Source organism: Podarcis cretensis (assembly GCF_951804945.1).
Source record: "Podarcis cretensis genome assembly, chromosome: 4".
NCBI classification, from domain to species: domain Eukaryota; kingdom Metazoa; phylum Chordata; class Lepidosauria; order Squamata; family Lacertidae; genus Podarcis; species Podarcis cretensis.
In genome coordinates, this window is record NC_137173.1 from 5,588,349 (window position 1) to 5,615,183 (window position 26,835).

The 26,835-nt window shown below is 49.4% G+C and overlaps 2 protein-coding genes and 1 long non-coding RNA gene across 5 annotated transcripts in view; 1 reads left to right on the plus strand and 2 right to left on the minus strand.

Moving 5' to 3' along the window:
• Positions 1 to 6,558, plus strand: LOC307215248. Its single transcript, XR_013838425.1, has 2 exons — positions 1 to 644; positions 2,891 to 6,558. It is a non-coding gene; the product is annotated as an uncharacterized lncRNA (long non-coding RNA).
• Positions 1 to 26,835, minus strand: part of LOC307214995 (secreted frizzled-related protein 2-like) — a 187,868-nt gene that overhangs the window by 143,091 nt on the left and 17,942 nt on the right. The gene's annotated exons all lie outside the window — the stretch shown is intronic.
• On the minus strand, positions 3,405 to 26,833 carry RNF121 (ring finger protein 121). Of its 3 annotated transcripts, none has more exons than XM_079974030.1 (9): positions 26,740 to 26,833; positions 19,971 to 20,008; positions 18,629 to 18,770; positions 17,980 to 18,134; positions 17,494 to 17,601; positions 15,822 to 15,942; positions 11,899 to 12,032; positions 9,832 to 9,933; positions 3,405 to 6,950 (listed from the first exon to the last, which is right to left on the minus strand). In XM_079974030.1, the coding sequence occupies exons 1-9, from the start codon at positions 26,800 to 26,802 to the stop codon at positions 6,830 to 6,832; spliced, it is 984 nt and encodes a 327-aa protein (XP_079830156.1). In that variant the 5' UTR covers positions 26,803 to 26,833; the 3' UTR covers positions 3,405 to 6,829. The 3 variants fall into 3 exon arrangements, with proteins under 3 accessions (XP_079830156.1, XP_079830155.1, XP_079830157.1); XM_079974029.1 differs by lacking the exon at positions 26,740 to 26,833 and adding an exon at positions 25,478 to 25,627; XM_079974031.1 differs by lacking the exon at positions 26,740 to 26,833 and adding an exon at positions 21,609 to 21,764.

A 26,835-nucleotide genomic window follows, 5' to 3' on the forward strand; every position in this document is an offset into this window, starting at 1 on the left:
ACTAGGTCCGCCCTATGGGCCGGTGCGCCCTATAGGGCGAAAAATACAGTATATTGAAGAAAGCTTTCCCAATAGCTCTTTCCACTTACAAATCCTTCAAATCCTGTCTTAAGGGCATATTTGGTGTATGAATAGGATGGGCCTGTGACCTGGATTCAAGAACTAAAGTATTTCCCACCTCAAAAGAATGGCTAGGCTGCCCAGGTAACGCAACCATTAAAACATTATCAGGTATCTTGGCAGAGAGGAGAGAAACCATACAGACCACCTCTTTTTGTGCTTTTAGGGTAAAGGTAAAGGGACCCCTGACCATTAGGTCCAGTTGCGGATGACTCTGGGATTGCGGTGCTCATCTCGATTTACTGGCCAAGGGAGCTGACGTTTGTCTGCAGATTTTCCGGGTCATGTGGCCAGCAGGACTAAGCCGCTTCTGGCGAAACCAGAGCAGCGCACAGAAACGGCGTTTACCTTCCCACCGGAGTAGTACCTATTTATCTACTTGCACTTTGACGTGCTTTTGAACTGCTAGGTTGGCAGGAGCAGGGACTGAGCAATGGGAGCTCACCCTGTTGCGGGGATTCGAACCGCTGACCTTCCGATCGGCAAGCCCTAGGCTCAGTGGTTTAGACCCACGTGCTTTCAGGGTAGTCTTTGTCTAAAGGATTGGACAATGTCGGGGACTTCCGGGTTAGCGCCTCCAGTAATGGCTGAATTCCTCTGAATTTGCCTCGTGGAATTTGCCTCGTGGAAATCTGGGTCTGGCCGCCACGGCGAAAGCGGAGACCCACTAGAAATCACAGGCGGGTGAAGCCTGTGAACGTGGGATTTGGCTGGCACCCTTTGCGCCTCCCCTACTCGCGGGGAGACCCGGTTTCGGGGATCCGGAGCGACGTGGGGTGAGCGGCGCGGTGCTTCGAATTGACTGCTTCTTCCATGGAGCGAAGCTGCATAGCTGTTGCCGGAGAGCCCTGACTTTTTCCTGTGGACATTTTGGTCTTAAAGCAACTACCCGTGAGTAGAGCTGAGAATTGGATTTTTAAACGTCTTAATTTGGTGTCGAAACGGGGAGGTCTAACACAGGAAGTCCACCTTCCCCTTTTGTAAATAGATTGAAGCAATGAGGATGCAAGCTGAAGTCTCGGAAAGTCTATTGTAAAGGACTAAATTTCCATCAGTAAAAAATACTAAACCCCCCTTGGTGGTAGGAGAAGAGGGGGGAAAGTTTTGGACTGAGTATACCTGCAGGAGAGAGCGAACAGAGTTAATATACCACCACTCTGATCCTGGAAACGGGCTGCCAACAGGACTGCCGTGATTAGAACATTCACTGACAGTTAGTTAAATAAGAGGAATACATTGTTTCCATGGTCTCCGTCTGCGTTTAAAAAGGAGTAAAAGTAACAGAAAATTGAAACCAACTTTATTGTTTGAATTGAGTTTAAAAGGACTAATACAAATAGAAACTGTTTCCCTCTAGAGGACGCTTTTGAAACTGTCACAAGAGTTGAGCTGGGGGAATCTCCAGCTGCAAGATAAAAACCTGTGAGATTCTGGGGACCTTGAATCAGTTAAGAATGTTGACAGAAGAGGCCTTAGTGGTTGTATTATGTAAGATAAGTGACTCACTGGAACAGCTTCACAAAAAGGTGGATGTGGTAACCACCAAAATTGACAATTTGGGACAAAAAGTGAACACCAATATAGAAACTATTCAGAAACTGACACAGGAATCTACTTTGACATGGCAAACTGCGGAGAAGGCTAGGGAGAAAGTTATTGCCGTTGAACCTAAAGTAACACAATTGGAGAGAGAGAGTCCCAGCCTTACAGATGCAATTTGATGATCAAAAGTTGATGCCTGCTATGATTGAATTTAAAGAAAATCAGATTTTGAGGATCAGAGCCCTACCTGAACTGGAGAAGGAAAGTTTGATAGATTTCCTTACACAGGAATTTGATGACTTTTGGGACCGGGACTTGGGTCAAGAAGAGGTTAAAACTGTGAGGGCTCTCGGACTTGGAAGAGGAGGGAAAAAAGAGAAGAATAAAATAAGAGACTGTTGGAAATACCAGAGGAACTTAGAAGAACAACAGTCAAGAGTGGAAATTTTGAAAGACATCCTGAAATACCTTTCGGATCTTAGATTTAACTACGGAGATTTGGTTGCCCTGTCGAGAAGGAATAAAATCATCTTTAGGTGGGAGTTTCCCCGAGATCTACTCTTTAGCCTCAAAGGAAGGAAAATGAAAATAAGATCAGTGGAAGACAAAGTAAAGTTCATGTATAAATATGAAGAAGACTCGCAGAAGGGACTTGGAACAGAGTTAAGAGCATCGGACAGAAGATCACCAGGTTGATGGACTATAGGGAATTGGCGGATATGACTGGCAGAATCTGGGACCAGGGAGAAGAGTCGGTGGAAGAAGATTGAAAAAAGTTTAAAGACTATAAAAATATTGTAAAATTAATGAGTGTTAGAAAAATGTTGGAAAGGAGCTATATGGCTTTAGTAGAAATGTTACAAGGAATTAAGTACAAATAGATTATTAGAGTATTAAAGGGATAATAAAGTTAAAATATGTTAAGACAATTATATATTAAAGGGAAAAATAAGGTTAGAATATGTTAAGATAAATTACAGGACAGAAAACAGAGGAAGATGGAAAGGAATTGCTGAAACAGTTAATTAAAGTGGAATACAAAAAGGGAGGTGTGAGGAGGTCGTTGAAACAAGTATATGAAAGTTGAGATACTGAACTTATTAGATGTGTTTTAAATTGTGTTTGTTTGGTTTTGTTAATTTAATGTTTGGGGGTTGGTGTTGTGTGGTGTTTTTGTTTTTGCATTGTATTGTTTTGTTTTGTTTAATTTTTTGTCTTTCTTTTACAGTCTTTAAAATGTATTGGACAGTGTCAAAAGTCTTCAAAGGTTCCTGCAAACTTTATTCTTGGTCTCTCTTACCTCTTTGCAAGGTGGGGGGTGGGGGTGGGGGGGACTCTATTGCAACAAAAAATGAAAGATCTCCTTGCTTTCACGGGATCTTGCCTCCATCCATTCTTCTCTGACAGATCATGGACTTAGGGGGTGCAGAATCCCTTGGGGAGTTGGGCAGCAGAAGCCAAGCCCCAATTCTTCTACAGCAGGAGGACAGGGTCAAAACCACCCCTGCTTCTCTCTTCTTCCTCCTTGCAATCAAAATTTAGATTCCTGTATGCTCTGTGAAGGCAGGGACCTGCCGTTTTATTTCTGCTTCTGAGATATGTTAAGCACCACGTTCCAATGATGATGGAAATTTACTACAGCCCAGAGTGCTGCTCTGTTAACCGAGTCAAAATGGACATGTTTTTTCCCCTGCAAAGTCAGCACAGTGTAAATTAATGTCAAAAGTCTGAGTCACAGCAAGTCATCAGAATTATTTTGCTTTATTTTCCTTTCAAGGAACCCTGACGTGTTTTCATGTACAGAGTACCATTTGAGAAAAGAAACAGGAACCCTTCCGTCTTTCTCTCCCCTGACCCAAACTGCTCCAGCGCACGGTTCAGGCAAACCATTCCTAGACAGCCCAGACACCACTGGGATGGGAGCTGAAACAACCATAAACTGCTCAAGTGCATTTGGGTGGGGAGCATAAATAAAGCTTTGCTTTTGAAAAGGGCAGGTAGGACCTGCAATAAAATGTTGCAGCACAGGGCTCCTGTTCACAGCTCCAGCCAGTCACGGCCTCTCCCCTGATGTTCAGCTGTACGATACTCCATTCAGTTCCCTCTCAACAGTCAGGAGACCACCCGCACTGTGCATTGAAAGCACTATAACGCCACTTTCAGGCATCCAGGGTTTCTCCCAAAGAACCCTGGGAACTCTTGTTTTCTAAGGGCGCTGAGACTTTTCGGAGGTCCTGTCCCCTTTGCAGAGCTACAGTTCCCAAGCTTCCTGGTAACTGGAATTGCTTAAAGTGGTGTGATCCTGCTTTCAATGCATAGTGTGCCTATCACCACTTTTAGCTATTTCTTCAAAATGCCTGCCCCCCCCCCCCCTTCTGCAAAGTTCCTCCCTGGGGACTGCAAGGGCCTTCCTCTTGAATGTGGATGGCGCTGCTTTGGCTACAAGGGACACTCATTATATAATACCAACTAAGAGAGGAAATGATGGCCTCCTTGGTTAAATAGGAAAAGAAATCCATTCAAAATGCCTTTCAAACCTCGTCTGACGCGCAAGGCCCTCCCAGCCAAACAAGGAACTTCTTGGGAATACAAGGAGCACGCAGTTCGGCAGAATTTATTACACATTTGTTTAGGGGAGAAAAAGAATTAAGCCACGCTATGCCTTTCAAAAGATCTTTTCGCAGAAGAGATATCAGATTGCAAATGTCTGGTTTGTGGATTACACAGTGCAGACACAGAGTCAAACCAGACCTCCTCAGTGTGCATAACTAAATATGCTTATTAGGGGGGTGGCAAACGGGTGCAGAGTGTGGCTCAGCCCCATTGAAGCCTCTGCACCCTTACTCTCCCCAAATTGCACCGTACCTTTTTGGATAGCGAGGTCACTCCACAAGGGATCCAGCGACACATTTTGACCCTCTGCCCCACTGGCTGCCCAACAGAACCCCCAAATACTGGCATGCATTGGGGCGAGGAAATTCTTGCAACATGCAGAACGTTATATCTGCCACCCTCGGAACTTCCCCCGTCCGACATCCCACTTGAAGCTTAGCGCAGAACCAGGAAGGTGCCCCCAGGAAAAGTGGGGCGGGTGGGTCCAGCTGCCTAGGAAGGTTTATTTCAGCCCTTGGAGACACCTCCCTCTCGCCCCAGGAAAGATCCCTCCCAATGCACTAGGGCTTTTTCACCCTCTATCACACATGCACCTGCCTTTGGACTCCCAGCATCAAAACAGTGCAGAACAGGATGTTCACATGAAGATCCTACTTTTGATCAAAAGTCCAGGAACAAGTCAGAGATGGCGGCAATCCTCAGCTGCAGCTCTGGAGAGCAATTCAGCAGTTGCCACAGGGCAGGGGGCAAAATGCAAGGCTCGAGAGACCCCCTCTCTCTCATCCATCCACAATATACCCAACTGGCCTAGCCGCAAGCGGCGTTGCCCACAGCTTCCCCTACCCAGAGGCCTTGCAAATCCCGGGGCTGATGGGATTTGTGGTCCAAAAGATCAGGAGAGTCCCAGGGGCAAAGGGAGGCTGACGATTCCAATGGTGGTGCCATTTCCCGTGGACTTCCTACGTCTGAGTTGCCCCAACTGCACTGGAATCGGACGGACGGTGCCATCACTCTCCCCTGGGAGTTTTGGCTTCGTGGGGTGACGCCAGGCTGCACAAGGAAGGCTTGGAGGCCAAGGGGTGATTGCCCATCTTGCCCCAGGAGGGTCCAGCCCGGCCTGTTTCCCATCACGATGCTCCCAACATTCTGGAGAAGCTGGTTCTCGTCAACCAAAGATGGCCGGTGGTGTGGGCAGCAGGCGAGCAGCAGGACAGACACAGCCTCTCACTGGCTCAGGGTTGTGGCACCCTTGCTTGCCAATTCCCTGCTGAGCAGCACCCTATTGCACACACAGGCCCATACTTTCCGTGGGGCTGCTTGGGCGAGCTCCCTCTTCTCTGTAGTTCGTCATCAACGTGCTTTCGGGAGAAACACCCGCATGCCTTCCTGCAGTTATGTCCAAACACGGAAAGGTTGCAGGCAGAAATCGTCCCACGGGATCCAAGGCGGCCGGCTTGTCCTTTTCGGGGAGAAGGGAAGAGTCGGCATGGCAGGCCCCGATTCGCAGCTCCTGTTTGTCGAGAGCTGGCGGGCCCTGCCTCTTCTAACAAGAGACCAGCGAGACGTGCTCTCGTAGAAAAGGAACTCACTGTACAAAAAAATGCCCGGCTACCAGCAGGGATGTTGTAAGAGGAAAAATAGTGCAAAAATACAGAGAGAGAAAGAGAAAGAGAGAGAAGATTTTTCTGAACCAGCCCAGGTTTATAAACCTAAGGCAAGCCAGGGGGTGGTTACTACTTTCAGCAAGGCAAGATATGTGAAGAAAGTTGGGAAAAGGCTGCTCCGAGCTGGAACACTCAAAGAGGATCCTCTCCCTCCAACAAAATGCACATTATTGCTGCTACCCCCCCCCCCCTCCAGGCCGTTCCTGGGCAGCTGGTCTCAATTTGCCAGCCCCTCTCCTGTATCAGGATGGTGATGGGGTGGCAGGCAGAGACTCCCAGGCCTCATTTGGGCAGCCCAGCTGCATCCCACAGCCAAGTCTTGCTTCTCAGAACTGATGTGCTGGCTAGGAGGGGACCCCAGTGCGAATCCTGATCCCCCACAAGGGATGGGGCAGGGCTGGCCAGCAAGGGCAGGTCTGGGGCTGACAGTGCTGCTGCTGCAGAACAGATTCTCTCTGCTTATTTCTTTTGCTCTATGGCAACCATAATAACTAAGGACGAGCGAGTTGGTACGGCAGGGGAGCCCCCCCCCCAAAGGTTCTGTTTCCTTTCGCATCAGCAATAAAAAGGTTTTAAATATGCTCATTAAAATAATTCTTTTCTTTTCTCTCTTTTTTTTCTTAAAAAAAGATTCCTCTCCCTCCCAACCCAAGCGGCGGCGACACCCCCTTTTGTGCAAAGTCCTTCCCACCCCCCCCAAATTCCAGCTGTCGCAGCAGCTGCTGAGCAAGAGGCCGCGATCCTGAGAGGTCAGTGATTCAAAACGCATCTCCTCCTTTGGGTGTCCTCAGCGCCGCCCTCCGCCACACGCAGCTCGGGGGCTGCAACTCCCCAGACGCGACCTGGACAGAGGTGGGAGGAGGGAGCCGGCGGGGGGAGGGAGAGCGGGGTTACTCCAAGCCCAGGATGTAGTTGATTCCTTGGACCAGTCCGATGATGACCGGCTGCCAGGCCACCAGGTAGCGGAGCCAGTCGAGGAGCTGCCCGTACATGACGTGCGGCCGTTCCCAGCTGCGGCGGAAAGAGTTAAAAGGAAACACGAGGTGCAAAAACCAGGGGGGCCCAAAGCCGGTGGGATAGCTGCTCCTCCCGCTTAGAATTGCCCAAATTAACGAGTAATGAGTTTCAGACCCCTGCAGGTCCAAAGCTTTGGCAGCTGCAGGGAGAAGGTTCTTCCAGAGGAACATACCGTATTTTTCGCTCCACACACTTTTTCCCTCCTAAAAAGTAAAGGGAAATGTGTGTGCATCTTATGGAGTGAATGCAGGCGGGAGGCAGGCAGAAAAGCCCCCAAGAGCCACACACCCTTTAAAGAGCGCACGGCTCTTGCTGGCTCTTGTGGGAGGTGGGGGAAGGGACAGAGGGCAGCCCCACCTCCCCGGAAAAGCCCCCAAGAGCCGCACTCCCTTTCACGAGCTGCTTGGATGCTCCCCCCCCCCCCGAGGAAAGTCTGCAAGCACCGCACACATGCTCCACGCGGCTCCTGAAAGGGAGCGCTGAGCAGAGCCTGGGATGCATACAGGCTCTGCTCAGCACTCCCTTAAAAAAATTTTTTTTTCTTGCATTCCCCCTCTAAAAACTAGGTGCGTCTTATGGTGCGAAAAATATGGTAGTTAAAACTGTGGAGCTCTCTGCTGGAGGAAAGTGGTGGCAGCCAACCTAGAGGATTGGACAAATTCATGGAGGGCTGTTGACGGCTGCTAGCTCTGCCTCCGTGCTTCTGAACACCAGTTGCTGGAAACCACAGGAGAGGAGAGGACTCTTGTGGTCGGCTCCTGCGTGATGGTTTCCCACAGGCTGGCCACTGGGAGAAGAGGATGCAGGACCAGATTGGCCTGATCCAGCAGGCTCTTCTGACGTTAAGCCCAGGGCTAATCCCTTCCTCTCCTCCATGAATCTGCCCAGTCCTCCTTTAAAGCCATCTAGCCTCATGTGGGAGGGAGTTCCATAGGTTAACTGTGTGTCCTTTCTTTTTATCTCCGCTGGATGCCCGCGAGATCCGGGGTGATGACAGAGGAAAGGAAACTTTTCTCTGCCTGTCCCTTTGCCAGACCATGTATCATTTCAGGCACTACAGTGGTACCTTGGTTCTCAAACGCCTTGCTATTCAAGCAACTTGGAACCTAAACACAGCAAACCTGGAAGTAAGTGTCCCGGTTTGCGAACTTTTTTCGGAAGCCAAACGTGCTCTGTTTTGAGTGTTACGCTGAGGTCTGCCTGTTTTCACTATTTTGCGTTTTTGTTTTTGCGACTGTGTGGAACCCAGTTCTGCTACTGATTGAATGATTGTGTGACTGCAGTACGTTGATTATTGCTTTCATTTTATGGATCAATGGTCTCGTTAGATAGTAAAATCCATGTTAAGTTGCTGTTTTAGGGGTTGTTTTTAAAAGCTTAGAACAGATTAATCCATTTTGCATTACAGTGGTACCTCAGGTTAAGAACTTACCGTATTTTTCGCTCTATAAGACGCACCTGACCATAACACGCACGTAGTTTTTAGAGGAGGAAAACAAGAAAAAAAATATTCTAAACGAAACAGTGGATGTATGATTTTTGTGGTTCATGCTGTGGCCACAGACGTGATTGACGGTGAGTTTGGGGTAGCCCAATGCAAAAATCCTGAGGATCCATGTGGATCCATGCAGAAGAGGGGTTTAAGGGGAGAAGGAACATGCGTGGGGTGTGTGGAGAAGGATGCGCCTAATAATGCAGGCGAGGGGTTTAAAGGGAGAAGGAGCTCGGTGGGGTGTGTGGAAAAGGAGCTTTTTGGTGAGCTGAGCGGGGAGGGGGGGAGGGAAAGAGCACTGTTGCTTTAAAGGAGCCAACCGGACAGCAGCCACTTACAGCAGTGTAAGCAGCTCCTTTCCTCTCCCGCTTTGCTCCTTCTCTCCCTCTTTGCTGCTTTACACAGCTAATGGCGAATCCCCTGCAACCCAAGTCCCGCTCAGCGGATCAGCTGAGATGCTGGGAGAATCGTAATTTCCCCCTCTCCCTCATCCCGTGCCCTCCTGTCCCCAGCAGCCTTTTTAAAAACTTTTTTACTGGTTTTCACTGCGCTTGTGGCTCAGAGCCCTCCTGTGCCCTGCCGTCCCTCTGCAGCCTCATTGCTCCGTTTAGAGAGCGCGCGGACCTTTGCTAGCTGAGGCTGCAGCAGCTGTTGCTGGCTACGAGGCGCTTTTTCCGGCTCGCTATGGCTCCCGTCTGTCCCTCCTCGCGTGTAAGCGGCTGCTGCCCGCTTTGCTGCCATGGCTCTCCTTCCCTCCCTCCTCCTCGGCTCCTCCCCCTCCTCCGCCCTGCAAGCGGCTCCCGCTTTGCTTGACTGACGGCAGCCATGGCTCCGGTCGAGTGCATTCGCTCCGTAACACGCACAGGCATTTCCCCTTACTTTCTAGGAGCAAAAAAGCGCGTGTTTTGGAGTGAAAATTACGGTAATTAGTTCTGGAGGTCTGTTCTTAACCTGAAACAGTTCTTAACCTGAGGTAGCACTTTAGCTAATGGGGCCTCCCACTGCCGCTGCACAATTTCTGTTCTCATCCTAAAGCAAAGTTCTTAACCCGGGTAATATTTCTGGATTAGCGGAGTCTGTAACCTGAATCGTCTGTAACCCGAGGTACCACTGTACTTTCTATGGGAAAGCATGCCTTGCTTTTGGAACGGGCTTCTGGAACGGATTAAGTTTGAGAGCCAAGGTACTACTGCCCTGCCATGGCTGCAACCTCTGAGGGACTGGGCAGAAGCTGCTGCTCCTCTCCAGCCGGCGCCCAGCCATAGGCTGCTGTTTTTCAGTCAAAGGAGCTGCTTGGTGTGCCTGTTCTGGCTGCAGAGGCTTCCGAGCTTCGTGAGCCACCCTTCCTCCCCTCTCCTGCAGACCCCCTTCCTTGAAGGATACGGGTTGCTGAACATCCTCTTCAGGTCCACTTTCTCTTTGCAGTAGGGGCAGGTCTGCTTCTTCCCAACGATGCACCAGCCGCGGATGCAGAACTCGTGGAAGCTGGAAGGGGCAGCGAGTTAAGGGCAGCGGGGGGAGGAGAGAGAAAAACCAGGCACACCCACGCACACGCAGACTCCGGGAGGCAGCAGAGAGATCTGGCCGAGGGAGCCAAGCGCAGAAAAGGCAACAACATGATGGTCTGCTGCTGGCTGCCTACGGGGGTGGGGTGGGGTGGGTTCAGGTTTCACCCTGTGAAATGGGGGAGAGGAGGGACAGAGAGCCCCCCCCCAATGTCCATCAGAAGCACCTGCTGCCTCCGACTTGCCCTGGCTGCAGCTGGACTTCTTGTTCACTGAGATTCCTGCACTGCAGGGGGTTAGACTAGATGACTTTCTGGGCCGCTTCTGAGTCCAGTTCTATGGTTCCAAAGGACCTGGCGGAGCTCCTGTGCTTAGGCAGAGGGCTCCAATTGGAGAACAGCCTTTAGCGAAGGCGCCATAGGCTTTGAAGACACTTGAACTCAGGACGCAAGGGAGAAACGTGCTAAGAGGAAGGCACGCTTGGCAAATCCACGCTGTGATCAACTCCCGCCCGGAAACCTATGTCCCCACCGTGGAAGGACGTGTGGGTCCAGAATTGGCCTCCACAGTCACTTACAGACTCATTGATAAAACCATGTTCATGTAAGACAATCTTACTCGGCTACGAGGGATCACTAAAGAAGAAGAAGAATGGTTCCATGTATATAATATGTGACCATACTTGTGATGCTGTCTTTGTGATTCATTGCCTGTACGCGGATACATTCAAATGGAAAGCGGAATAGCAATGCAACAAATCAAACTGAATCCAAGCCCAATGCAGCCATTGGCTAGTTGGGCGCTCTCCTGCCTTTGAAAGAGAAGCCTGCGAAATTCATGTAGGGAAACGTACGCATGTACATAGATTCCAGCCATGACCGGACACCGAACTGTCATAGTAACAGGGAAGAAAAACAAACACACGAGGATCCCCCAGCGCTTGTGACAGACGCTTGCCAGTTCCACGCCTCTGCCTTCATGTGTCACTCCTGGTTCCTCTTTCTCCAACCACAACCACACACTAGGGAGCCGCAAGGGCTCTGCTGCGTCACTAACCAGGACTCCCGTCACAAAGCTCCAAGGCTGCGCTCAGGATCCCTAGAATCACGGAAATGTGGAGTCGGAAGGGAAACCCGAAGGTCCTCTAGCCCACCCCCGGAACGCAGGACTCTTTCATGCAATGTGGAGCTCGAACCCACAACCTTGGGATTAAGAGTCTCGTGCTCTAACAACTGTGCTGCCCGGGGCTGCTGGGAGTCGTAGTCTGAAACAGCCAGCTGGTACCATGCTGGGAAAGGCTGCTACGCAGCAAAGGATTTTCTCCCTCGCTCTTTGCTCGCTTTCCGCTCAAGCCTCCCTATGAAAGAGTGCAGAGGTACGAAATGTTTCCGGCTGAAACCAGCGGCCACAAGTCATGACATTTCAGCACAAGCCGCAAGGAGTCTTGCTCCCCCGGCGCACATGGAGGAAGCCACAAACAACCTCCCAGCCGCAGGGAGGCAGCGTCACAGAAACTGGGCCGGGGAGGCAGTCGTGAATTTAGTCAGGGCCTCAACGCTTCCCCTGGCTGCGGTGTGGGCGAACACACATGGGGATGACGGCACCCCTGCAAAGTCACGGCTTCCAGGAGAAGGGGCTTGGCCCTCTGAAGAATGAGAACGTCAGCACTTAGAATTGTAGAACTGTATAGAGTTGGAAAGGGACCCCCAAGGCTCATCCAGTCCAACCCCCCCCCCCCCCCGCAATGCAGGAATCTCAACTACACCATCCTTGAGAGTTGGCCAGCCAACCTCTGCATAGAAACCTCCAATGACGGACAGCCCACTGTATTCAGAGGCCGTGGAATCACAGAATTGTCGGGTTGGAAGGAGCCCCCAAGAACCACCTGTTCCACCCCACCCTCCGCGATGCCAGAATTACAGACAGCACCCCCGCCAAAGGATACACGTGATTGCAGGACAGCCTGTATGTGTTCTCGATGATCCCTTCTTCGTTGACGTCCACAAAGATCTGCTGGCCACAGACGGCACAGACACTGTCCGAGAGGTGCTTGGTGGGCATCCCTGACGCGCTGTAGAACTGCTCCGGAGGTGCCGAGAGGCCGGGAGGAAGACACAGAGGACCCGGGTGAGTGGAGGCATCTCAACTCAGGCTCCCTCCTGGGGGGAATACCAGCAAACTAGCCCCAGAGACCACCTTGGATGCGAGTCCTTCAAGACCTGCTTCTCAGGATCTGCAGACTCACTTTAGGGGGTTTAGTTTGGGTCATGATTTAACTTTCACTGTTACTGTCATAAATTTCCCGTTTCTTTAATTTTAGATCTTTCCCGGGGATTGCTTAATTTTGTTCCAGGTGCCTTCAAATGTATTTATTTGCTGCTTACGACTACTTTTGTTACGTTTTCATTATTACGTGAACTTCTTGTCTTGCAAGCTGCCTTGAGCAGGGCTACAACTGTGGAAAAGCGGCTCAGGAATGAACTACAGTGATGATGAAGGCTGCGGCGAGAGCGCAGAGTAACCGCAGCCAGGTGGCAACCGCACACAAAACCTTAGCCATGAGATGACCCCCCATCCGAGAAGCAAGACCTCATCCAGGGAGCTGAGGCTGGCTGCAAAAGGGTCAGGGGGTGATACTTTGTCACCCTTTGATTGCTGTGTTTATTATTTTAGCATAGTGGTACCTTGGTTGTCAAATGGCTTGGCTCCTGAGCAAATCAGCTCCTGAATGCCACAAACTTGGAAGTAAGTGTTCCGGTTTTTGAAAGTTTTTCAGAAGCCGAACGTCCGGCGCGACTTCTGCTTGAGTGCAGGAAGCTCCTGCAGCCAATCGGAAGCCACGCCTTGGTTTTCGAACTGTTCCAGGAGTCGAATGGACTTCCAGAACAGATTAAGTTTGACAACCAAGGTATCACTGTGTTGTTAATGTTGTTCACTACTATTTATACAGCTGGTATGTTTCCTCTCCCAACAGTTTGCTATATGAAACATTCATGTATTATATGATTCCCTCTCCACCAACCATGACATTCTGTATTGTGTATCTTTCTTAATGGAGACTTTTGGGTCACAAGTGACTAATAAGTGTAATAAATGAAATGAGAGAGGTTGACACGAGACTTCCTCCAGTCTGGCTCCCTCGCTCCAGACCAGGGGTCCTCAAACTTTTTAAACAGGGGGCCAGTTCACTGTCCCTCAGACACTGTTGGGGGCCGGACTATAGTTTGAAAAAAATATGAACGAATTCCTATGCACACTGCACATATAATAAATTATTATTACTACGTATTATTAAGGAGGTTAAAACTTGGTACTCTGTTTCTAGTTTGATGTAGGCGCTGTGAGTCACTTTTATACTTCATTTCTTCTGGGTTATTTTTGATGTTGTCGTTCTTCAAGCATGTGACTTTCTCTGCACTGAAGTTTATTTTCAAACTTGGGGAAGTGTGGGTGGAGAGCTCTATTTGAAAGGTTAATCCTCCACTATTTACATGGAGATTCCCTTGTACAATAAACTGTTGTGATTCAGACTTCTCTTCTTGCTAATTCTATTTTGCATATCTTGCCTGTGTTTTTGGTGCTTCCCTAACTTTTAAGGTTGCCAAGGCTGCCGCATGGGATCCGCAAGTGCGATAAGGAGGCAACCGGCCGGCAAGGCATGGCTCCGGTGGGTACGGAGCCGGCCTGAGGGGAAGGGAGGAGGGGAAGGGCTGGCATGGAAGGGGTTCCTTTGCCACTGTCCCATCCTCCGCTGACTTAAAGGGGCAGCACGCCGTTACCAAGCAGCTGGTGGTGGCAGTAGCTACCGCATTACCAAGGCTTTGTTACACACGCATGCTTTTACCTCAGGACTCTTCCCGCCCAGCCCCTTCTGAGCCTCGGGCCTTGCTGGTGGGGGGGGCAGTCAGGAGCGATCTGCCAGGCGGGCCGGATCTAGCCCACAGGCCGTAGTTTGAGGACCCCTGCTCCAGATGGTTCGGGGCTACAAATCTGATCACCCTTGAATATGTCAAGCGTGGCTGTCATGCGCACATCTCTGAATGCTTCCCTCTGGAAACCGAGGGCATAGTTTGCCCCGTGTGGCTGCACTTTGCATCCTGAGGCTATTATGAAGAGTGCTTCTCAAAGAAGCTCTCTGGCACCGACTGGTGGCCGAAGTTTATCACGGAGGCAGAGAGAGACACCCCTCTCTCACTGTAATCACAGTATGACTTGCCAGCCCATCCTCCTGGTACAGTGGTGCCCCGCAAGACGAACGCCTCGCAAGACGGAAAACCCGCTAGACGAAAGGGTTTTCCGTTTTGGAGGTGCTTCGCAAAACGAATTTCCTATGGGCTTGCTTTGCAAGACGAAAATGTCTTGTGAGTTCCTGCGGGTTTTTTTTTCCTTTCTCCCCCCTTTTTCTAAGCCGCTAAGCCGCTTATCTGCTTATCCGCTAAGCCGATAAGCCGCTAAAAGCCTCTAATAGCGCTAATCCGCTAAGCCGTCAATGGGCTTGCTTCGCAAGACGAAAAAACCGCTAGACGAAGAGACTCGTGGAACGGATTCTTTTTGTCTTGCGAGGCACCACTGTACTGAGATCAGCTGTGGCGTTAAAACCCTCCTTGCCCAGGCGAAAGCCTCCCCCCCTCCCATTGTAAAATACTAGTCTAATACCTGGCGCTTGGCTTAGCTGAAAACCCAAGTGAAAGGCGGCTTTCACACTCAGAATTCAGCCGCCACCCAAGCTCAGGGCAGAGCTGCTCACAGAAGCAGGATGCTGCCCAGGAAGAGCAGCCTCAAGGCAGGTGGGGCAGGAACACCGCCAGGCACCATCTTCATGCCTCTCAGCCCTCGCTTCCATTCTTGTTCTGTGCCTTGCAAAAATCCCATCTTTCCCACTGAACTGAAACTTGATTGAGCAAAATCTCTGGTTCAGCGGGTGAGACTGGATTTTTGCAGAATGACCAGAAAAGCTCTCGAACCCGGGGGTGGGGTGGGGAATTAATCGGGACACAATATGACCAAAATACGGGCCAAGTGAAAGTGTGGGTGAGCCCTTGGTGACCGACAAGATCGGATTATAAGCAACTCCCCCCACCCCACCCCTCTTTGTTTGTAACTTTTGGACTGAAGCACATCAATAAATTTCTAAAATTACTTGGGACCCTATCAAGGGAGCTCCCCAACTATCTCTGCAGCCCGTTTTTAAGGATCTGAAGGTGGACATTCGGCCAAAGGACTGACTTGTGCTGCTGGATGCTGCCAGATTATCCATTGCTTGAAAGGGGAAAAGTATTACAAAACCTAAATACTTGTTTGGGGTATGCTAATGTCTGGGACTTGGCCATATCAGAGGAGATGAAAAAAGGATCTGAGGATGCAGAAACTCAAGAGGGCATTTATCACAAATGCCAACGCTGACAATTTACAGCGCTCTTTTATCTGCACCAGTGTACAGTGGTGCCCCGCAAGACGAATGCCTCGCAAGACGAAAAACTCGCTAGACGAAAGAGTTTTCCGTTTTTTGAGTCGTTCCGCAAGACGAATTTCCCTATGGGCTTGCTTCGCAAGACAAAATGTCTTGCGAGTTCTTGCGAGTTCTTTTTCCTTTTTCTTAAAGCCGCTAATAGCCGTGCTTCGCAAGACGAAAAAACCGCTAGACGAAGAGACTCGCGGAACGGATTAATTTCGTCTTGCGAGGCACCACTGTATAAAACCTAGAATTCATCAACACTGATTATTTGTTGGTTTCTCAAAGTTTTGCCTACTCCCGTGTCAGATGGGACAGCGTTACTTGGCTTTCCTAAATTTATGTTTGTTATTTTGTTTCCCAAGGTTACGTTAACCCTTTTCTTTAAAAAGCAGCTTGCCCTGCATGAATCTTACCCCTATAGTGGAGGCCATGTAGTCAGCACACATTTCGGCAAAGTCTCGTTCCAGTACTCCGTAATAGAGGCCATAGAAGAGGAGAGAAATCCCAAAGTCCATTCCATCTTCTGGCTTGATTCTATCGAAGGGAACAGCCTTTCGTAAGTCCCACACTGACAGACAGCTCAGGGCAACTGCTAGGGCCTTTACTGAACACACCACGCAGAAGCCACGCTGCAGGTTCTCTCACACCCGCTTAATTTCACCTCGCTTTGCCCCGTGCTGCACTCTCTGAATGAGGCCCGATGTCTTCTGCACACCCAGCGTTTCTCAGCGCTAATGCAGAATCAAGGATCTGGCACGGAACTGGTGCCCTGAACACATCAGCTAGCATTTCTTCCTTTTTACAGAGAAAGGGGCTTGTGTCTCCCAGGAGAGTGGGATTCCTAGAAGTCAGGAAGTAAACATGGAGCAAGCCTTCCTGTATTTAAGTGGGGAGGAGCTGCACGTCGCCCCCTCCTGGCTGCTGCTGCTTCCTATGTTCCTCTCCATTCCTCTTTGCCTTTTGTCCCCCAATGCTGGATGATTTGGGTCTCTTTCTGGCACAGATCATGCTCAGATCCACTGACCACATTCATGAGACAGACTGTGAGGGGAACTGAGAGTTTTGCCTGGGGTTTGTCTCTCTTCTGGGTCACGCTCAGCATCCAGACTCCCCAATTCAACAGTGAAGCAGGAGGGGGCAGAAGGGAGAGTGTGGGAACACCCTCTTGGGGCTGGGCATCTTCTGTGGCAACTGCACCACACCTGCTTAATTTAGGGCTGGCTTGACTGTTCATTTGGACAGTAAAAGGTGCTCTGAGGCAGCATGAGATACAAAAGGTGCACCCTGTGAATAATATCGCTAAAGCGCAGCCTTCCAAATCCCTCTCCCTGGGATCCTTGGTCCCTATTCCTGGGGCATGCCTCTCAGATCACAGGATGACGCTGGGAAAATGTCTCCTTTTCTGATTTCTAAGCATTTCGCAGGGGTAGAGCAGAGCCAGCGGGATGCAGTGGTTACGAGTGCTGGACATCTCATAGCCCCGCACCCCTCATGTCTCGCTCTGCGCTGCCAGATTTGTGCCCATTTGACTGCCCGTCCCACTTCCCCAAACTATTCTTCTAATACGCCATGTACTAAGACAAGGACACATCTATGAAGAGGGCAGTTTCTGCAGCTAGTGGGAGACTTGAAAGCTAGATCTCTTGTAATGCCAAAAACAGAGGGGAAGAATGGCAAACAAAGGTGATTGACTTTATGGGACTGGCCGAGATGACGGGCAGAATCCGTGACCAGGGGAAAGAGACAGTGGAAGAGGACTGGAAGAAATTCAAAATATATCTTAAAAATAATTGTAAAATTGAGGAATGTTAAGATGTCAGGGGGTAAGAGGTAAAGAATTGCAGCAGTAATCAAAAAACTAAAGGAATTTTTATGAAAGGGAATTAAGATAATGGACCTAAGGGTTGCTAAAGAACCATTAAACAAGGATGCAGGGATGGGGAGGTATGGGGAAGTCAAAAGAAAGAAGGGTATGAAATGATGAGTTGGAAACTATATTGTTTTGTATTGTTTTTGTTATCTGTTTGAAAAACGAATAAAAATTATTTAAAAAAAACAAAAACAAAAACAGAGGGGTTCTCTCACCTGAATAATAGGTTAAGCCCAAAGAGCGTGAACATCACAGCCATGTAGCCCAGAATTCCCGTGGCGTAGCTGATCTTGTATATTAGCAGAAACCACTTGTACACCAACCTATGTGCAAAAGAGAGAAGCGGGAAGACAGATTCAGGGCAGAGAAAAGGAAGTCCTTCATGGAGCGCAGAGTTAAACTGTGGAACTCCTTCCGGCAGGAGGCAGGGCTGGCCCCCAATCTGGATGGCTTTGAAAGAGGATAGGACAAATTCACAGAGGAGGAGAGGGCTATTGATGGCTCCTGGCCAGGATGGCTCTGCTCTGCCTCCACGGCTGGGAGCAGCAATGCAGGAGGAGAGAGAGTTGCTCTACTGCTCAAAACTTGTTTGCAGGTTTCCCTTTTGGGCGTCTGGTTGAGCACTGAGAGAACGGGAAGCTGGGTCTGGTGTGCCATTGGCTCCTGCGTTCGTATGTAAGAGCCAAGAGGTTTCTGCTCACCTGGGAGTCGTCTGGACGAGAGGTTTGCGTGTTGCTCTGAACGTGACGAAAGCTGTGACGACCGAGAAGAAGACCCAGATCACCAGGAACCGCCACCAGTGCAGCTTCACTGTGAAGTAGAGGGGCACGACCCACATCTGGAAGAGGGTCACCATCTGCAGCAAGGGAAGAGAAGGAAAGAGTTCTGGGCAACGCAATTTAAGGAGGTTGTCAACAAGCTGGAGCGAGTGCAGAGGACGGGGACCAAGATGATCCAGGGTCTGGAATCCAAGCCTTAGGAGGAACGATTGAGGGAGTCGGGGATGTTTAACCTAGAAAAGAGCAGACTGAGAGGAGATATGGTCACCATCTTCAAATATCTCCAGGATGGAAGATGGAGCAAACTATACCACTGCCAAACACAGAATGCAAGCTGGGTCCATTCACATTTTCTAGTGTACTATTTGCACTGGGGTTTTTTGCTGCTTGCCCAGTGGGATACCATGTGAGTGGGCCTTCTGCCCAAAGAGAGAAGTCATAGCCACAAAGCCCAGCCCCACCTACAGAATGCAGCCTCATCCCCTTTCAGGTGGGGTTTCCATAGGTGGCACCCCTGTGAGGATGGTGGAGGGGTCTCGAGAACATGTACCCTGGGGAGGGGGCAGCTTACGTTATAGGAGCGGGGGTGCCTCTGCTTCCACTGCACCAGGAGGAGCTGAGCCACCACCAGGGTGGCGATCAGGATGAGGACCATCTCGGCGTGCATGGCCTCGTGGCCGCGGTGCTTGGCATGCATCCGAGCGTGTTCGACCCTGGAACGAGAGCAGAGCAAGTCAGTCTCTCACACACTCATGGTCTTTGCAGCTCTTGCATCTCACGTAAGCACAGAGGGTACTTGCCAGCATCACACCTGCATGGCAAACTGGACTCTGCAAGAAGACATGGAAGCAGGTGTGTGTGGGGGGGGGTCGTGGGCTGCAGGAAACATGGAGTTTGGTACAGTACGATTGCACACATTTAACTTCTTGCCGTTTCAACCGTACGTGGTTGGAGGGAGGCTTACTGAAACTGCATGAGTTAAATCAAGCAAGGCAGAGAGCTGAACAGTTTTTTGTTTCTTTTTTTTGCAATAGGTTAGGGTTCTTAAAATGGAGGAAGGTTCCTGAATTGGTCCCTCTAGGAAGACAGTGGAATTTGCTGCCAAGGAGTGTGGTGGAGTCTCCTTCTTTGGAGGTCTTTAAGCAGAGGCTTGACAACCATATGTCAGGAGTGCTCTGATGGTGTTTCCTGCTTGGCAGGGGGTTGGACTCGATGGCCCTTGTGGTCTCTTCCAACTCTATGATTCTATGATTCTATGAAGCGAAATGCCAGACCAATATGATCTTTGGCACCTTGAACACAAATAAGGATGGAAAGGAGCTACGAAGTGAATAAAAATTACACAGAGTAAGTAGCAGATGCATAACAATGTATTGGAAAAAAGCAATGGAAACAGGCTGGCTGGCGCTATTTGTCCAGGTTGCAAAGCTGGGCGGCGTTTGGCACAGGTGATGAGGTTGCACAGCCCAACGGTGGGCTCAAGCGCCGGGGGCATCTGGAGCTAAGCTGAACTATGGCAGCCTCCCTCAGTCAAAACAAGGGAGGGGAGTAGGACCCTTTTAAAGGAGCCACCATCCAAATGTATCAACTGTTTGAGGTCCAGACCTGCTGCTCTGCCAGATACCATCTTAATACAGGATCTGTCAAGTTTTAAATGACCCCAAAATAAAGCAGCTATTCGGCTCTCCTGCAAAGACTGTTGTTATAAAACAGAGGGAGGAGACAGGAAATTCTCTTGAGAGGCACATGCAAACTGCATAATTTCACATTTCCACAAGTGCTTTGTGCACCAGCCATAAAGAAATCTGCACCAGGCAGGGAACTTGGTCTTTAAGGACCCAATAGAAGAGAATACAGGTGTCATCTGACAAGTCCATGAACCTTGCAGGCAGGCAGGCAGGCTCTTCACTCACCTCCATCTCTCCTCGGGAGCCAAATGCGATAAATCAACCTGTGGGAGACAAGAACAAGCAGTTACAGCATAAGCCTGGGAGAGAGAGAGAGAGAGAGAGAGAGAGAGAGAGCGACAATCTCTAGCTTGAGCAAGAACCAAGCACAAAAACTGCTCCTGGATTCTTCCACGTGCCACGGGGCAGGGTTCAAGGGATGGCCCAAGGTGTGTCTGTGCATGCCTGTATTTAACAGACCTTTGGCTACAAACCAGGGAGAGAGAGGGGCATACATACATCAAAAGTCATGTCCAGAGGAGGGGAGCTAAACCCCCTCCTTCCCCAACACTCTCCTGCTTCCAGCTCTTTGGTGGAAAGAAGGCAAGCCCTCCCACCAAACACACTTTAGAATCGGCAAGGAGGCATAACTGATTTGGCCCCTGATCTCTCTGGAATGCAAAGCAAAGTTTGATAGAAGCTTGAGGTGCTCCACGAGCGCCAAGTGGTTTTCTTTCAAAATACTTTTCTTAAATTAAAAGTGTGAACTTAAGACCCTGGAATAAAAACATGACATTCTCTCATTTCGCATGCACCCTGCACCGAGCCACCCCATGAGCAGCCTTGCCCAACCTGGCGCCCTCCAGAGGGGTTGGACTACAGCTCCCATCAGTTCACGCCAGCATAGGCACAAGAGGGGCTAATGGGGGTTGGACTCCAAGACGTCTGCAAGGTATGACATTGGTTATCCCTGCCATACATAAAAATGAACCACATCTAATTGAAATGAGATTTCATTTCAAAATTAAGCCATTAAAGGTAAAGGTAAAGGGACCCCTGACCATTAGGTCCAGTCGTGGCCGACTCTGGGGTTGCGGCGCTCCTCTCACTTTATTGGCCGAGGGAGCCGGCATACAGCTTCCGGGTCATGTGGCCAGCATGACTAAGCCACTTCTGGTGAACCAGAGCAGCGCACGGAAACACTGCTAACCTTCCCGCCGGTGTGGTACCTATTTATCTACTTGCACTTTGATGTGCTTTCGAACTGCTAGGTTGGCAGGAGCAGGGACCGAGCAATGGGAGCTCACCCCATGGCGGGGATTTGAACCGCTGACCTTCTGATTGGCAAGTCCTAGGCTCAGTGGTTTAGACCACAGTGCCACCTGCGTCTCCAGAACCCTTAAGCAGTAACAGCAACAATAAGAATAATAATTTATTATTATTTGTACCCCGCCCATCTGACTGAGTTGCCCCAGCCAAGTGTTAAGCAGCGCTTCATGCAGGAATGCCAGGATCCCAAAAGGGATTTAGTGCTGCACCAACAATATTCAATTATTCCCTCCATTCTGGGCAGATTCCATGTACTCTTTTGCCAGCATGGAATCCCAGGGAGTGCGAAACCTCATTGTCACACGCTGGTAAATGACACAGGAATACACATGCATAAACTGATTCATCCACTGCGTTTTCCGAGGGATCCAGGCACTGAGATCATCCAACCCCTATCTGGAAGTCTCCCTCAAGTTACCCAGGGGTAGCTGTGTTGCTGCAGCACAAAGTACTTGTGGCATCTTGAAGAATCTATTTGCTGTCGCCATGGCTTCTCTGCTTTAGTGCAAGACAGGCATAGCTATAGAGAGACTTGCCATCAACCACGCCACTCACCTTTAGGACAGCCATCTTAACTCTTCAAAGCAGACAAGCATGGCTGACCTTCGACTCCCTTCCGCAAACTCAGCCTCTGTGAAATGCCAATCGGCCTTCCAACCCCCCCCCCCCCACTACACTGAGAAACATACAGAACCTTTGCAGCCCAACAGATTCCACCTGTATTGTTAGGTCACCTTCTAGGAGAGGCTAGGGAAGATTCTTAGAGAAGTAAGTGCCAAACACACACACACCCGCTTCCTTGGGGGTCGATTGGAATTTTGTCGGCACCATCTATGCCCCGCTGCACTTTTTACAGAGTAACATAACCAAAATGGCAGGTCCCTATCCCCAAAGAGATTACAATCTAATTTTGACTCTGGGGTGGTGTGAGAGTCTGATGGGGCTCCTGTGTGTAGCTCATCGCCTCCCAAGTTTCTTTGCAAGGCTGAAGGGAGGCAGCTGTTTCTTTTGCAGAAAGGAGCTGCCTGTCTGGAGCTCAATAATTTAAAATGAGGTTGAATGATGGCCAGAAGATTATCTGGAAAGATTATACTATTTAAAAAAACACAACTTCAAGGATTTCCCAAAGGTTGTGGCGGGGGGGGGGGAGAATAAACATCTTTAACAGTGAAATCTTATATACGCCGTCTCAGATTGAGTTCAGAGGACCTTACTCCTGTGTAAGCATGCAATAAGGTTTAGACTAAGTGATAATCTGAAAAGATCAAGAACCTGAAGCAAAATGCATCTACCCAGCTACTATGCACAGTCATATATTAGCTCCTAAAAGACCAGCAGATTTTACAGATGAGACACCGTTGTGGTTTCTCCTTGTTTCTGATTTTTCTCCGCACTCTTGAAAAATTGAGCCATCTCCCTTTAAAACCACGAGAATCAAAAACGCTCAGAATTTTACAACAAGGGCCTTTTGGTCATGAGAAACGTGTACGGTCTTTAGGAGACCTGCTTTAGTCCACCCTGGCACAGCAAAATATTTTAAGGCAAGAGGTAGAATTTCAATCTGCCGGTGGACCAAGGCCAACTTCCGGATTCTTGCAACAAGTGCTGGACTCTGAGGACTCCTCCAGCTAGCAAGCGTGTGCATATTTAGGATCACCAGACACACACTGAGTCATGCTCCTTAAAGGTCAAGAGACCACTAAGGCCCCCTCTCGCACCGTAAATTTAAGATGCAGCTGGTGGATCGCAGGGATGTGAATAACAAAAAACAGACCGAGCATCAGCCCCACCCTGGCTGTACGTGGCAACAGGTAGCCTGCGCCGGGGCTTACCTTACAGAGGGCAAAAGGACAAGCAAGGAGGAAAGAGGAGGCAAGAGTAATCATGACTTAAGCAGCTGCTTGCAACACGAGGCAGCAGGCAGAGCAGATCTTGCTGTTTACTGCCACACCGGGGGAAAGTGGGCCAACTCTCTCACCAACTCAGCTAACGAAGAAGGCTGATCCTGCAGCAGGAGTCTCTCTGCCCAGCCAACAAGCAGGGCAGGAAAACAACCTTTTTCCATGCAAGAGGGAAAGAAGTCCAGCAATACACCCGCTCACCAGATCTCTTAATGTCAAATGAGAAGCTCTGAGGTGTCTGCAGTTGAAGGTGCCGGAAGTGACTGCCAGCAACCTACTCAAGTAAACACGGTTTCTTGCTCAGAGGGACACATTGACATGGGCTTCCCCCGCATTGCTGTAGGTGCCCCATAGTGCCAACATTGGAGGCAGCCACACACGGGTCCTGCCCACATGCCCAGGGCTCGCCATGCAAGCACTGCCACTGCCATGGATCCCCGTGCACCAATGTTCCTTGTGTAGGAAAAGTACAGCAGAATTATTATCTATCAGCAACTCCATCTGCAGGCAGAAATGAGGAGAAAAGCACTGCATGACTCTGCTCTGCTTCCTTCCCTGTCTAACCCCAGCTCCTCTTATTGCAGTTTGCTGACTTCTGTCTTCCTATTAGCCCCCAAATTACTGGAATATCCAAGTATTAACAGGAGAAGGATTGCATATTCACTTATTCTGAAATATAGGATTTCTTAACTTTGCAGTTTGCAGAAATTATGTAACTAACTTCTTGTTTCTAAAAAAGGAGAATCCATGGAAGCTTTCCCTCAAATACCACATCCTAGACTGCTCAAGAAACCAGGAGCTTCCTTTGTCTAATTTCACACTGGTGTGACTGGGAGCCATCCATCTCTCCACCTTATCTTAGACACACAAGTCAGGAACTAAAAGTTTTTAAATGAACACATGCAATCTCTGCCTCGCTCTCAATCTTATGTCTCTTGGAAAACAATCCTAGGTACGCAGAACTGAACTGAGCAATAAGGCTATCAACAGCAACCAGCCAGGATGGCAACCAGGTTTTACTGATATGTCTGACTTTTAAAAATGGTTTTCATTTAAAATACAGTGCACTTCATAAATATTCAAATAAATAAAGTGGGGGTTTTTAAAAAATATCAGTAGGCATTTTAACAGAAGCTTGATTTTATAGTTTTAACTTATTTTTATTTTGTATTGCATCTTTGTACGCTGTGTAGAAACTACTGCAGTTACGCGGTATACAAATTATATTTTAAAAAAACTTCTGATATGAGAGGCAGCCAGTGATGGCTGGTGCCCACTGGGCCTGGTGAGGTGGAAGGCAGGGAGGCAAGCAGTAGGCAAGCCTATGCCAACGGCTTCTAGTTTTGTCTCCATCCTGCTGAGTTCATCCAGTGCGACACAGAGGCAGAGGAGGAAGCTGGTAGGCGGGGCCACCTGTTGGACTGTTGTAAGAAGGCACGTGAAGGTCCGCGGAGGGCAGACTGAGCTTGGTGGGGCAATGCCCCATTTGCCCTACTGGGCTGGCTCCACTAAAGGTGTGATGTCTTTCTGAATACCAGCCACCAGGGTATCCAAGTAGAGGAAAGTGCGCTGTTGCCTTCATGTCCTGGCCTCTGGGCTTCCCATTGGGGGGAGAGAGATTTTGTGTCTTTTCTATTGTGATTTTATGTTGTGAACTGCCCTGAGGTACAGGGCAGTATACAAATTCAAATTCAAATTCAAATAATAATAATAATAATAATAATAATAATAATACAATTGATGATGGCCTAGATGGACGCCCTTTGATCTGATCTAGCAACCAGGGCCTTGTTACTCTTCCCCTGCCTCTGTAACATTTTTAACACTGTATGTTCCTTGGATGGAAGTGAGAGCTGGACCATAAAGAAGGCTGATTGCCGAAGAATGGATGCTTTTGAATTATGGTGCTGGAGGAGACTCTTGAGAGTCCCATGGACTGCAAGAAGATCAAACGCATCCATTCTTAAGGAAATTAGCCCTGAGTGCTCACTGGAAGGACAGATCATGAAGCTGAGGCTCCAATACTTTGGCCACCTCATGAGAAGAGAAGACTCCCTGGAAAAGACCCTGATGTTGGGAAAGATGGAGGGCACACGGAGAAGGGGACGACAGAGGACGAGATGGTGGGACAGTGTTCTGGAAGCTACAAACATGAGTCTGACCAAACTGTGGGAGGCAGTGGAAGACAGGAGTGCCTGGCGTGCTCTGGTCCAGGGGGGCACGAAGAGTTGGACATGACTAAACGACTAAACAACAACAAATGTTCCTTGGGGCAGGGACCAGCTTCTTTGCTTAAGCTGTATATTCAAGCCCCACTCACTGGCAATCACACTATATGTGCAACAGCAACTGTAGCAGCAGCAGCAGCAGCAGCAGCAAAAAGGTGTGATTACTCTGGGTATTGGGCAAGGAATGTGACACTGGATTTAAAACAACAGAATTATAGAGTTGGAAGGGACTCAGAGGATCCTAGTAGCTCAACCCCCAGCAAAAGAAGGAATCACAGCTAATTTCATAGCACACCTGGAGCTCTGTGTCCTGTTCTGGACACCCTGGTTTAAAAAGGGTATTGACAAGCTGTGTGCAGAGGAGAATGACCAAGAGGAACAAGGGTCTGGAAACCAAGCCTGATGAGGAACAGTTGAAAAAGCTGGGCATGTTTAGCCTGTAAAAGATAAGACTGAGAGGAGATAGAAAAGCTGTCTTCAAATATCTCAAGGGCTGTCACATGGCTATAATAATTTATTTGTACCCCACCCATCTGACTGGGTTCGCCCCAGCCACTCTGGGGGGCTTCCGGCACATATAAAAACACAGTATGTGCTGGAGGAGGGAACAAGCTTGTTTTCTACTGTTTCAGAGGCTAGGACCGAAAGCAATGGCTTCAAGTTGCAAGAAAGGAGATTCTGACTAAATTTCTGATGGTAAGAGCCGTTCAGCAGTGGAATGGACTCCCTCAGAAGGTGGCCGAAGCAGAGGTTGGATGCTGTCATGGATGCTGTTGCTGAGATTTCTGCCTTGCAGCGGGTTGGACTAGATGACCCGCAGGGGTCCCGTTCCGACTTTATGATTCTTTGGTCTGAGAGGAGGGATGGTGAGAGAGAGAGAGAGAGATGGCAAAGTCTTGGGGTCCAGACTTGGGCGGCAGCCACGGCGCTCCCTGGGCGACCTTGGGCCGGCCGCAGCCCAGCCTACCTGGCAGGGTTGTTGTGAGGGCAAATTGAGATCGGCCCGGGGGAGGAATGGAGCTGGGGGGTGGGTGGGGGCGAGGGGGATACGCAGATGCCTCTGAGGCTGGGGAGTGGCTGGGGAGGCTCAGCCAGATGGGCGGGGTATAAATAATAAATTATTATTATTATTATTATGAGGAAAGGGAGAGGATTTTGTCTGTCAGGGGAAGGAAATGCAATGGAGAAACCAAAAGGGATAAGGTGCTACCATTGATAAAATAAAATAAAATAAAATAAAATAAAATAATAAAATAAAATAAAATAAAATAAAATAAAATAAAATAAAATGAGTTTAACCTAAGAAGCGAGTGGAGGTTAAACCGAGCATTAAGTGGCAAAGGCTGAGGTCCCCTGAGATTATATTTAATTAAGAAAAATGACAATGATGCTGTTAATGATGTGGCAACAGTAATAATAGTACTAAGAGTAATAATACTACCGGCGGCTAGGATGCTGCCCCTCCCCCTCCGGAGCCCCCCAACCTCCGCCCCCCACACCCCTCCCCCACACAGGCCCCTCCCACCGCCGCCGTGGGGCAGCAAGCCCCGCCCTCACCTCGTCCACGTCCACGTCGCGGTTCAGGGGGCCCCCAACCTCCACTTCCACCACCGCCGCCATCTTGCCCCCTCTCCCTCCCTCCAGCGCCGCGGC